Genomic DNA, 12,930 nt, shown 5'->3' with positions numbered 1-12,930 from the left:
CATCACCCTTCTTATGAATTGGCACCAGAACACTTTTCCTCCACTCATCAGGCATCTTGTCTGTCTCTAAAATTCTGTTAAACAACCCAGTCAGGAAATTTACCGCCACTTCTCCTAAACACTTCCATACTTCCACTGGTATGTCATCAGGACAACTGACTTTCCACTCTTCATCCTCTTCAGGGCTTTTCTAACTTCATCCTTTCTAACCTGATCTACCTTCTTCCTACTAGTCTCTGGTTCCTCATTCCCACATTCCCTTTCATTTTCCTCATTTAACAACTCCTCAAAGTATTCCTTCCATCTGTTTAGCACACTTCATATTCATCCATATCCTACTTATAACTACTTAATAATATCAATGATTTACTGTGCCCTAGTAACATAATGTATCTTCTTCTCAGGTGAATAAAGGTAGTTCTGTCTTTTTCATTTCTCCTTTCTTATAGTATGACATCAGAAAACCTCTCTTAATTAAAGGCAGACACAATAGGTAGACATAGAACACAACATCAGTAGACAAATTCAGCTTTATTTATCAGAACAGTAGTGCTGAGGCAGGTGCGATGGGGGTTGAGGGGAGTAGTGTTAAAAAGAGTGCATGAATAAGATAAAAAGAAACAAAAATGTAGTTAACTGAAAATGCACTCGTAATGAACCCCTGGATTTTTTAAAAAAAGGATTAAAGTAAAGGTTTTCACAATGACTTTTGTTTCCCCCTCTTGTGACAGCCCGCCTAAAATGTAAACCAATGTCGAATTAATTTGACTTCATTTACAGTACAAAACATGCATCCCATGTTTTCTTCTTCTGTCAGTCTTACAATGTACACCAATTGCACAAAATCACATAAAACTAAATAATAATAAACAGTGAAACACAAACTGTACACATCCATCACTGATGCTACACACAAACATACTGGTCTATTCATAATCCTCCAACACCAGAACAAAAATGTTAAAAACAATTTGTTTTCCAGCTAAGATTTAAAGTACAGACACATAGAACTGTCCTCGAAATATGGGGCTATTTTAATAAAAACAGCCTGAGGTAAAAAATTCAGCACAGATTTAGCTTAATATCAATGGATAAAAATAAATAAATAAAATGATACAACACCATAAAAATGTTTAAATTAAAACAGTCAAAAAAAGACTGTCTGAAAAAGATTAAACTGTCTGTAAAGAAAATGGCCCGATCTTTGTTCCTATTTAAATGGAATTGTAAACAAATTAATCAACAAAGTGCCAAAAACTGAGTAAAAGTCTTTTGATCCAAAAACATGAAATCTTCCACCAGTAAGTATCAATAAATGCACCAAATACGACAGAAAAAAGGCAAGACCATACGGAGCCCCTAAAGGGACATGGGGGGGGGGGGGCTCGTGCTAGAAGACAGCAGACCTTCTAGTACATGTCATTCGTCTCCAGTACGTCCCAGGACATCGTGTCAGACCAAGGCCCACAATTCTCATCACAAGTATGGAAAGCATTCTTTAAAGCGTTGGGGGCTTCAACCTTATTATCCTCTGGTTATCATCCCCAATTCGACGGACAGGCAGAGAGGGCTAACCAGGATCTCGGGACTGATTTTCGTTGTGTAACGAGCCGTCACCCTGCTTCTTGGACCGCTTTCCTCCACTGGGTGGAATATACTCACAATTCCCTGTCTACCTCCGCCACAGGTATGTCACCATCCATGGTTGCCATGGGCTATCAACCTCCTTTATTCCCCGAACAGGAGGTGGAAGTAGCAGTTCCCTCGGTGCAGGGGAATATTCGGCGAATCCGTCGAGTCTGGAGAGTGGCAAGGGGGGCACTCCTGCAGTCTCAAGTCAGGACGAAGACGGCTGCAGACAAGCGTCGGTCTCCTGCCCCTTCGTATGAGACAGACCAGAAGGTATGGTTGTCAACCAGAAACATTCAATTACAGGTTGAGAGCAGGAAGCTAGCTCCTAAATTCATTGGCCCATATGATGTGGAGAGAGTCATTAGTCCATCAGCGATCAAGCCGAAGCTTTTCTTCAAATGCATCCCACCTTCTATGTTTCGTTGCTGAAGCCAGTGTCCTCCAGTCCATTAGGTGCTGAGTTTTCTTAGATGGGCATCTCACACCAACTCTTTGATTGACAAGAGGTATTTAAACACAGCTTCACCATGGAACCAGCGCCAGAGCGTTGCCATTACAACCCAGGTGGAATTATCACGATCAGAGGAACAACACAGGCAGGAAGGTTTGGAGAAAAAGTTAGAGAAGCCAGATTGTGATGGTTTGGACATGTGCAGAGGAGGGACAGTGGATACATTGGTAGAAGAATGTCAGAGATGGAGCTACCAGGTAGGAGACAAAGAGGAGATATATGGATGCAGTGAGGGAGGACATGCAGATAGTTGGAGTCAGAGTAGAAGATACAGAGAACAGGGAGAGATGGAAATCAGTGATTCGCTGTGGCAACACCTGAAAAAAAGAAACAAAGCCGAAAGAAAAAGAAGAAGAAGTAGAAGTCGATTTCCCCATGAATTGTTTCTCTATTGATAATCCGTATTTGTTCTGTGGATGTTTGTCCAGGATTTTTGGAGCACGTTGCCACGGAGGGTGAAGATTTGGCGCCTCGGGATTTTCTCGCTGTGCACTTAACTGTTGCTCTCAGTGATTTTTCTTTTGGGTCCAGTTCTCTATTCTAACTGCTCAGTCTGAGCATATGTAACAATCAGTGTACTTTACAGATATCACCACTGCAATGTGAAAGTTATTACGTAATTACGTGAAACTTATTATGAAATAATGTGAAACTTATCACGAAATATATAATACAACTAATGGATTATAAGTCATGAAAGAAAGAAAGAGCCTACGGGTATAGGCACAGGAAGCTCAAATGCTTAGGTTTTTTCCCCCCATGTCCTTTTAGGGGCTCCGTAAGACCCCAAAGGCAAGAAAGGGTAAAAAGAACCCACTTAGTGTTCCCTTTTCTGTTTCCGCCCCACGTCCACCTCGTCTAGCCCTGTGGTCGATCTGGACTGCTGCAGCTCCCGGAGCTGTGAGTGTGTACGTGGAGGCTGCTTCTTCAGCTTCTGCAGGTGGATGTCAATGGGGTCAAGTGTTGGCTCAGAGTCGGGGACGGGCAGGTAGCCTTCATCCCTGGGCAGACACATGCACCAGCCAGCACCGGACAGATCCAGGTCGCTGTATTTGAACTCAGCCTTCTTCAGCTTGAAGTCCACCATGTCGGCCGACTCGCTCATGTCCACCAGCAGGTTCCAGAAGATGCAGCTTAAGATGATGCCCAGCAGCTGCAGGAAAATGGAGACGCACAAATAACTGTCTGCAGGATTTTAAATTGCTGCATTATTTCTATGGAATTTATTGAGTCAAAGTCAGGTGACAAAGGGAAAGGGAACTTCAGTTTCTGTTGAGTTTGGAGGCTCCATTTCACACATGGAAACTAAGAGTGTGTTATAAAAGATATAAGAAAGCTATGAGAAAGTTCAAATCATAATATTGTGTAAATTGAAAATCAGATGAAAAGGCAAAATAATGGCACATTATTATATTACATGATGGAAATAAGGCCATAAATGCAACCAGCACTTGACACCAATCTACAAGTTTTTGCTCAAATACAGCTGTAGGTGGTATTTCAAACTTGCAACACAGAGTTTCTTAATTGAGTCTCTTATTCGTTTACTCTGACAGTTTGACAGGTCTGAGCCACAGGTTATTGTGAGGCAGTGATGCTGCAGAAAAACAACAGTATTCAAGCAGCCAGTTTCCCAGAGTAATTACTGTAATCACTCTCCTCTGAGGGTGGGGGGGCACCGGCCTGGCCAGCTAGGTCTGTTGTAAATACAGTTCATAGAGAAAAAGACTAAATTGTGAACTTTTACCCACACAGCTTTGTACAGGAACTAATTCAATGTGTTATCGTGGTGGTTAGTTAACGACGTGGTTAATAAATTACCTGTGGCAGCCCAATGGCACAGCACAGAGCAATGGTGATTCCAATGTTGTCACTCATCCACAGGTTGACTGCATGGATGCAGCCTCGCACATGGATCAAGTTCTGCAGAGCTTCACGCTGGGAAACAGAGGAGAAAAACAAGCATTTGTTTGTTTTGTTTTTTTCAACTTTCCACAGCATTTTGGGGAAAGAACGGCATAGATTGTGACTGAATCATCTCTCAGGCTATTAGAGAGTACTGCTGAGGACTTGTGACTAACTGCGAGTGTCAGAAAAGTAACCAATGTGTCAAATTGTAAATTATTCAATTCAATGTCTTGTTGAATTTGTACACTGGTTATGCACAGCATTTGAACACATTTATTTTTGGCTTTTTTTCAAATGTTTAGTGTAATCAAGAAATGATGGTATGGATATAACTCTTTATATATTTTCAACAACACTGAAATACATAGTAAGCATTAGGTTCATCTTACCTGAATAAGAATTAGAAACATGTAGAAATAATGTAGCTAAAACAGCATAATTTGTTAAATGATGACTAAAGTTGTTTTAGTCATCATTTAACAAATTAATTATAAACAGGACAAAGCTAGAGTTCATTCTGACTTCATATTTGCAACCACACAGCTCACGAGTTAAACGTCAATAATATTTATCATTGATATAACATATGTGAGTTATGCTCATCATACATTCAGTACAATGAGTAATTTAGCCCTTACCTCTTTCATTAGAGTCTGGTAACCACACAGAGTGTTGATGACCTCTCCGACCTGTGCATAAGAGTCCAGACATTAGAGAGAGGCGAGTGCTTTAACTGGGCTCAGATGGCCACAGAGAACTCCCTGGGAAGATGTAATGTTCCTTACAAACGGGTGTAACTGCCCGCTGCCCGCCAGAGCGAGAACTTGACATTTACAGAACGGTTCCAGTCCTGACAGGAAGGAACTGATAAGAGCCTGGCCAATGTTCAGATTAACTTTCTAATCAGCTCCTACATCTCTAATGAATGAATGTGTATAAAGCAGTGATGGGTTTTGAGGCACACCACAGACACTGGAGACCAGGTGACAGCATTACATTTAAAAACACAATCTCAGCACAGACCCTGGTAAACAGAAGAGGCCTGCCAGCACACAAAACAGCTTTGGTATTTCTGACATTTCTTGTAACAATCTATGTGAACAAATGCTCTACATTTACTTTAGTTTGTGGCCCATTCTTTTGGTCAGTATTCGAACTACACAACGGATGCAGGAAAACATCAGAACTAATGATTTCTCAGTGTATTCAAGAGGAGCAGGACAATCTCACAGGTAAAATGTACGATCATTTTGTAACAGATTAAGAGCAGCAAACAGCGTAATTAAATATACAGCATTTTAATCTCATGATGGATTAACAGTAAAGTAAACCTGAACAGGTCATGAGTTAATATAATCCGTAGTCATTATGTGGTTCAGCACCATGGACAGCAGCAAGCCTCTATTTTCTGTTATTTCCTGTTTAATAAATAAACTGTAGGGCTAAATGTGAAAAATACTATAATGTAATACTAAACTATAATATTTTACTGTAACACTAATTCACTGTAATTTTAACTTGTGTTATTTGGCTCACTGGATACTTTTTTTTTTACATATTCTGTAAGCAGATGATGATTGTGATAAAATCCCAAACCACTTAAATCACCTTCCTTCTTCTGATGCCTGGTCTGAACTTTAATACGTTTTCTTGTGCCTGTCTCTGTGCTGACTGCCAGCTGAATGGAGCAGTTTAACTAGTGTGTCTTATGAAGTGACAGGAAGTGTGTTTTACTGTGAACATTGACTGAACTGAGACGTACAACAATCAGTTGTTACGTGAGGAGAGCACTGACCTCGTTGTGAATACAGCATGTGTAAGGAACCCCACAGGCTAGTGGACCAGTACCATTGCAGAAATGGTACTGGTTGACTCCCCAGTCTTTGTAGTCATCTCCTCCACAGCAGGAAAACTGGAAAATGTAAACCATATTGAGAGATTAGGCAACACTGTCAGAAGAAACAAAGACAAAACTTATTTTATCCTCTGAGACCAACAAACACTTTATCTTTGTGTCTATCTAGCGCTAACATTGTACACAGTGCAGGTCAATGTGACTGATGCTGACTGACAATCAATTTAAAGCTCTAATATAACGGTCAGTGGGGAAAAAACATTCAATTAAAAATGACATGTTAAGAAACCTCCATCCAAAATGATGGATGTCAGCTTTCCCCAGATGTGGCCTCCAAGAGGAGCACACAAAAGACATAGATGAGATTATTGTCAAAGAAGTTTTTTTTTATAAAGATGAAATAATAACATGTGGCCAGAGTATGTCCTCAGACAGAGCTGATATGGTCTCAGACTGATTTATCTTTTATGTTGGTTGATCCCAGTCCATCGGTTCACTGGAAGAGCCACCTTTAATCCAATTTACACTGCTAATATTATTAGTTTTCAGAAAGTCCAATTAGTCACCTTCACATATTAGATAGAACTTTTACTAAGTCCAGAAAGATGTTCTACATTACATTACTCAATCAGAGGAAAAAATACATTTGACACAGGATTAAAGGGGTTTGCCATATATTAGGAACCAGAGGAGTGTAGCAATTTACCATTAAACGAGTTACCATTATCAACCGATGAAATAAAACGATCCCATCAACTAGGGATGGTTGAGTTTTTCATGTTTGATACCAATACTGCAATTTCGAGTATGAGCTGATAGTGATCCAATACCAATCCATCCAATATCTTTTCTCCCTAAGCATGCCGCGGACATTTGAGCTTGGGTATTGGATCAAATGGGGTATAGTTGTATTTTTTAACATTCTTTTCTTAAATTTTGATCAGATATCGATCTCGAATATCGGATGAATTTTCGTGATTAACTTCAATTGCTGGACTACTTATTACCGTTTTATTAGTTTGTTGTATTTCTATAATCCAATATTAAGTTTTAATGGCATTTCCTTTCTAAAAGTGATAACTGAATCAATGATTTATCAAGTCACCTTTTGTTGGACATAATCCAGAATGTTTTTGAAGTCCAGGTCATCGTAGTAGTGTTTGATTCCTTCTCGTATGCTGCTCTGGAACAAGGCGATGGTCTGAATGCAGCAGAAAACAACTGTTTTAATGGTCATAGTGTGGGAAACACACAGGGGTGCGAGGTGCCCCAACTGTGACAACAGGGTGTCATTTGAGGTAGAACCGTGAGCAGTGTAATCTCTGAGAACTACAGACACTAAGCCATTTACCTTCTTTTCAAAGATCAGAGCAGCTGTGAGTGCGATGGCCTGCAGGAGCAGCAACACACAGAGGACGCACAGGAACTGTGGAGGAAGAGAGAATCCTGAGTGCAACAGAATATACGACCCACAACGAGGAGTCCTGCACTTCTACAGCTCTTTATCGACTTAGTGTGCAAGCCCACAACAATCTGAATATGAAGAAATAAAAAAGCCAATATTTTGGACCTTTCTCTTTTAATTCCTCTGTTTACTTCACACTGTTGAGCTAAAGCTGATTAGATTGTTGCCTGGCAATGGCAGCAGAACATCCCAGCTGCCTTTGAGCTTCTCTGGTTTTTATGACAACCGCAGCAGCTGCACTTTGTATGTGGAGAAAAAACAGGGCCTCAGAAGCCAAAAATCACTTTAAATGCTTCATAATCTGTTGCTATTGTTTAGCGAAAACAGAATTATGTTTTCATTTTTTACTTGACCAAATGTGACAGTTTGTGCTGCGTGCTGCTTAAAAGTTACAAAACATGTTTTAAAGGCATGTCGGAGGACCGGCAGTCTACAGCCACATGTTTATGATTGAGTAGCCATGACCAGAATAGACTGAATCTAAAAAAGGACTATTATTATATTAAACTAACGAATTACTCACTGCGAACTAATCTTTCACTACAAACGAAATACTCTCTGCAAACGAATCTTTCGCCGTGAACTAATCACTATGAACGAATCATTCTCTGTGAACTAATCTTTCGCTTCGTTCTCGCAGATTCGTTTCATTTGTCACGTGACAGAGAGCTCGGGTCTCTTTTGCTCTCATTCTGAAGATGAATGAGGTCATTGTGGTGTGTTTTTATTTCTTAGCTTTCCGCATGGTTTTAATTGCTTATGGCATTTTACGTACTTTGTAGACTTTGTCAGCGTAGCAAACCATGTTGCTTTCAGTATTTAGTGTCGGAGAACCGCAGCCTTCTTTACAACGCCCACAATAGGGATAAAGCGCCACCTGCTGTAAAACGAATGAAATGATTAGTTCATGATTCGTTCATTTACTGTTTACTGTTCGAGAGTCAAAGATTCGAATCAATAAAAATCAATATTAATCAGTCTCTCACAATCCATTTGACGACTCTCAGTGAGCTTGACTTATTTACTGCCTTCCGCTCCATGAGGCTGGTGAACTCATCTGACTAAAGTTAAAGCCTGTAAACTGACATGTTTGTATTAACCCGCAGTTATAGTCACACTCTCTTCCACCATCATTCCTACCATGTGCAGCAGAGTCTTGTTGTCCCTGAGGGATCCCACCATGCCCACCACCGACACAGTGAACATCACCAGGCCCAGCAGGATTAGCACCACAGCAGGAGCAAGGAAAAGACCCTCCAGGGTGCGGTTCTTCTGTCTCTCCACTTCAGCATAGAGTCCAACACACAGCACGCAAAGACCCATGAGCTGAAAGAGAGAAAAATAAGTTCTTAAAAAGGAAGTGATGCTTTTGGATGTAAATAGTGCTGACAGAAACGAGGGATGAAGTATACTTAGAAAAAGCTTCTCCAATGTGGGTTTTCATCTCTTAGTAAAAGACACATTAAGTTAGTGTAACAAAACTATAAGGACTTCTGTTGTATTAAAAAAAGCTCACAGCTGCAAGTGAAATGTATTTTCCGAACAATTACACAAGTATTTACTTCTGGCTTTTTGGGTGAAATATATTATATTATTTCGTATTAAACTGCAAAAAACAACAACTGCAAATAATCTTTCTTTAGTGAAAACTGAGTCAATGTGGAACTTTAGCTGTGCTGAGATGACCAGACTAGAAGAAAAATCACTATATGTCCAAATAATGTTTGATTTGCTCAGCTTAAGACGACTTTTGGCAGAATGAGGCTGGTGTCCACATCAACTGTAAGCACTTGCACTTTGTATAATTGTGTAATGAACTGGAGTGGACATGTTCTCTGTCTTGGCAGCAGAGACAGACAGAGCTAGAGTACAGTGATTTTTATTGCCTTTTTTTAGATCTATGAAATTTCTCCTAAAAAGGTTTTTTATATACATCTAGGTAGAATTTCCTTTCATATACACACACAAATAAAAGTACCCATCTGTTAATGAAAGGAAAACCAACAGTGTTCATTGAAATAAACAATACAACAATAAATAAAACAAACTAATGGAACTGGCCAGGACAGTTAAAAATAATGGTACCCCTAACTCAATATACTGTTGCACAACCTTTCTCCATTTTTCAGGGACTGTTTGCCTTGCCAAAAAGCTCCAGTTTTGTCTCATTTGTCCAAAGGAGAATCTCCTTTGTACAAATGAGATTCTCCCAGAAACTTTGTGGCTTGTCAATATGCATTGTGGTATTTTTTTTTTTTTATGACCTGATGACCTGCCTTTAACAGTTGTCCTTGGCATCGCAAAGTCCACTTTGGCTCAAATAGTGACAGATAGTGTGCTCATTTATATACCTTGGTTTTGAGTATTACGTTTAATTTATTTGGAGGTTGTTTTGGTTACCACTGGTGTTATCCGTAGCTTCAATTTATCATCAAGTTCCCTCTTGTGGCCACATCCAGAGAGACTGGCTCCAGTTCTGTTAACCTTAAACTTCTTACCAACATGCTTGTCTATAATTTCCTGTCTAACCTCCTGAGACAACTCTCTCCTTCACCTTCTGTGGTCCATGTGCAGTGCTTTACACATCACAAAACAGCACACAGACTACTTTTCACTCATTAAATAGACAGACAAGTTTGAAGACATTTCTGGTGTTGAAGTTATTTTCAATCTTTTCTAGATTTTTAATCTGAATCGTATCACACTAGCTCTTAGTGTGTCAGTAAACAAGAATGTCTTATGAATGAAACAATGTTGAAAAATTGAATTGTTGTTCAGAAACCCTAATTCAAGTCATTTAAGTAAAGTCAATGAATATAGGAGTCTAAACAGTATTTATGTTCCTTCTGAAAAGAAGCAGAAGACTCGCTCCTACCTCGTACTTACGTCAACTGTGTTTACTGCTCCTTGGCCACTTAAAGCCATGACAGATGGAACTGGCTTTGTTCCAGTTCTCAAAGTCATCCTTCCTACCTTTACTGCTTCAGTAACACAGATAACAGCCAGACTGGAAAGATGTACGTAGATCTGATGACCTGCAGGTCTGATGAAGACCATGCTGAAGGTGACCATAACACAGCAGCGAACCGCACTAACTAGTGAACTCTCAGGTTCTATCAAAAACCAACAACATCAGTATCCCAAACCCTGTTAGGTTGGATTGTGTTTGACACAACACCCTGTTCTATGGTGTACATGCATTTATTTCCTTTTACAGATTCTGTAATTTGGTCATCATTGGATTATGGTCAGGACTTGCTGCATGTCTTAGAATATTATCTACATTGAAGGTTTTTACATTTTCTGATCATTGTTTGTACAGACAAAACTATATAGCATATATGTATAAAAAACTGAATCTGATCAAGGTGTCATTTTAGTTTGCTAGCTGAACAGTAACCTTCATTTAAAATGGTAAATCTCTGCCTTACATATATTATCTTATGTTATATGGGTACCATTTCAGATAAATGGTAACATCACAAATATTCATATTATAATGGAATACCCAGTTGGATATGCTTAGCACACAAATTAATATGCATACTTCAATACAATTCAATATTGGTTGAACACATTTGATTTAGAAAATCGTCTAGGATCGGTTACATCCCTAACAAAAGGGTCATACAGTTTATTCGCTCGTATTTTCCGCCGGCCTGCTTTTAATCCAACTCCGGCATCCCTTTAACTGGATCCAACGCCCTGCACCACTATGCAGTTTATGGAGCCGGTCCTAGCTGTGAATAGTCTCACTTCCATATTTACAATAACATCACAGAACAAATCTATCACCTAAAATATAATTCACCCACGTATTACTCATAATTTATCCATATTTAGTTTTTAGTATATGTGGTGACTGAGATGGTTGTGTCCACGTCGTTAAGCTAACCACCGAGCCGCTAGCTAATACCAGCCAAAACCCCCCACTCAAGACTAGGCATAAAATGCACCACGTTGTCACACAATAAAAAACGAAGTGTAAAACGACATTTGCGATTAAATTCTAAATTTGTAATATTTCACGGCATTTAAATGTCTTAAATACGAGGACTAGTTTGTATAAATCTCGGGTTCACAGTGTCTCACGGTGTTTCTGTTTTGGTTTAAGTTAACTGTAGAAGAGTCCGCGACTTCACTTGAAATTGCAAACAAACACGATGGTGTAGTTTATTACCATATGGGCCGAATTTGACAATAGGAAGTGCAACATAAAAATACATCTGATATGTATTTTGTTTATGTGCCGAATTCGCAAAATGAATCATGAAAGTTTCAACACTTCGGTTTTTGAATTAAATTTGGAGGAACATCCGTTCTGGTGCTATGGGGCGGTGACAATGTAGTTGAACACAGAGTTCAAAAGTCCAAAAATACAGACACTTACCGAGAAGAGCATAGAGTAGACATTTAGGGTGAATTTGATGAAGTAGTAGAAGTGGTTTGTTTTTCTCAGTTCAGAATAAGACGGCATGGCTGCTGATGCAATTGAAGCTAAGGCTAACGAGGCAGTCTGCTAGGTCTTATTTCAGACGATGTTAAAAAAATATGAATGAAAAATTGCTTATTTTTTATAAAACAGCACACAGGCGAGCTAACTACTTCTTAAACATGTAGCAGCTTTCATTTCTCCCATACTGCTGTGAATAGCCACCGAAACAACCACTTCCGTGCTCCTTCCTCGCACAACACCGGTCACTGCACGCTTTGTTTTGACTTCATTCTTAAAGGGGCAGTACATTCAAGACCTAACCTCATTACTGTAATTAGATTAAACAACAGAAGTCGGGAGGTTACTCTTAATTGGTGTCATAATTGTATTTAATAAGTTTTATTTTACTTGTACTCTTCTTCTTGATTGTATTTTAAAAACGTTTTGAATTTTAAGTCAGTATTCATTGCTTGCTAATTTGTTCTTTTTATTTAGGACAGGTTTTGGCAATTTTAAAATAAAGACTGCAGTTCAAAGTCTAGAATAAAAAGGGCAGAACATTTGAATAAATCACAGATTGTATATCACAAATGGCCAGATTTATGAAGGAAGGTTGTGGCGTTACACCAGGAGTGCTGAAGAAAAAATGTTCTATAAACAAACTGCATCGCTTAGGAGTAGCGATACTTGTGTTTTTCTTCGACCTCACCGGGCAACCAGTGCACTCTTTACAGATGAGCTGTTACATAGCACAGCTGTGATAAAAGTCTGGTGGGCCATGCTGCTCGGCCTCCTGGCATCTCCATGTCAATTGTGGTAATTGAACATGGCAGGCACCATTATGTTTCTCTGTCATGTTTGCCTGTTAACTAAGCACAATTGTAAGGCTTATTGTTGATTCAGACACAGTGACAACAATTAAAAAACATCTGAAGTCTGACCTCCGCATTAGCCATTTGATTAAGTGTTATGGGAATTTACAAAAAAAATCTTTTCTTCTGGCAAGTGACCTTGCAAGGGCTATGATGCTTTGAAAAGTGCTTCAGTTAAACTGCAAAAACCCTCTGATGGTTCTATGTTAAATATATGCTCCTAGCACCAATTTAAGCCACAATTAAGTTAGC

At 39.3% G+C, this 12,930-nt stretch overlaps 1 protein-coding gene across 1 annotated transcript; it reads right to left on the bottom strand.

Moving 5' to 3' along the window:
• Positions 1 to 2,582: 2,582 nt before the first annotated feature.
• On the bottom strand, positions 2,583 to 12,074 carry LOC103397422 (tetraspanin-15). The gene is made up of 8 exons (XM_008335677.3): positions 11,762 to 12,074; positions 8,512 to 8,697; positions 7,258 to 7,332; positions 7,012 to 7,107; positions 5,847 to 5,963; positions 4,690 to 4,740; positions 3,965 to 4,081; positions 2,583 to 3,296 (listed from the first exon to the last, which is right to left on the bottom strand). The coding sequence occupies exons 1-8, from the start codon at positions 11,846 to 11,848 to the stop codon at positions 2,961 to 2,963; spliced, it is 1,065 nt and encodes a 354-aa protein (XP_008333899.1). The 5' UTR covers positions 11,849 to 12,074; the 3' UTR covers positions 2,583 to 2,960.
• Between the last annotated feature and the right edge of the window lie 856 nt (positions 12,075 to 12,930).

This window comes from Cynoglossus semilaevis, chromosome Z, assembly GCF_000523025.1.
Source record: "Cynoglossus semilaevis isolate Cse_v1.0 chromosome Z, Cse_v1.0, whole genome shotgun sequence".
In the NCBI taxonomy this organism is placed as follows: Eukaryota; Metazoa; Chordata; class Actinopteri; order Pleuronectiformes; family Cynoglossidae; genus Cynoglossus; species Cynoglossus semilaevis.
The sequence above is the reverse complement of the archived record's forward strand: the minus strand, read 5'-3'. Positions and strand labels throughout refer to the sequence as shown.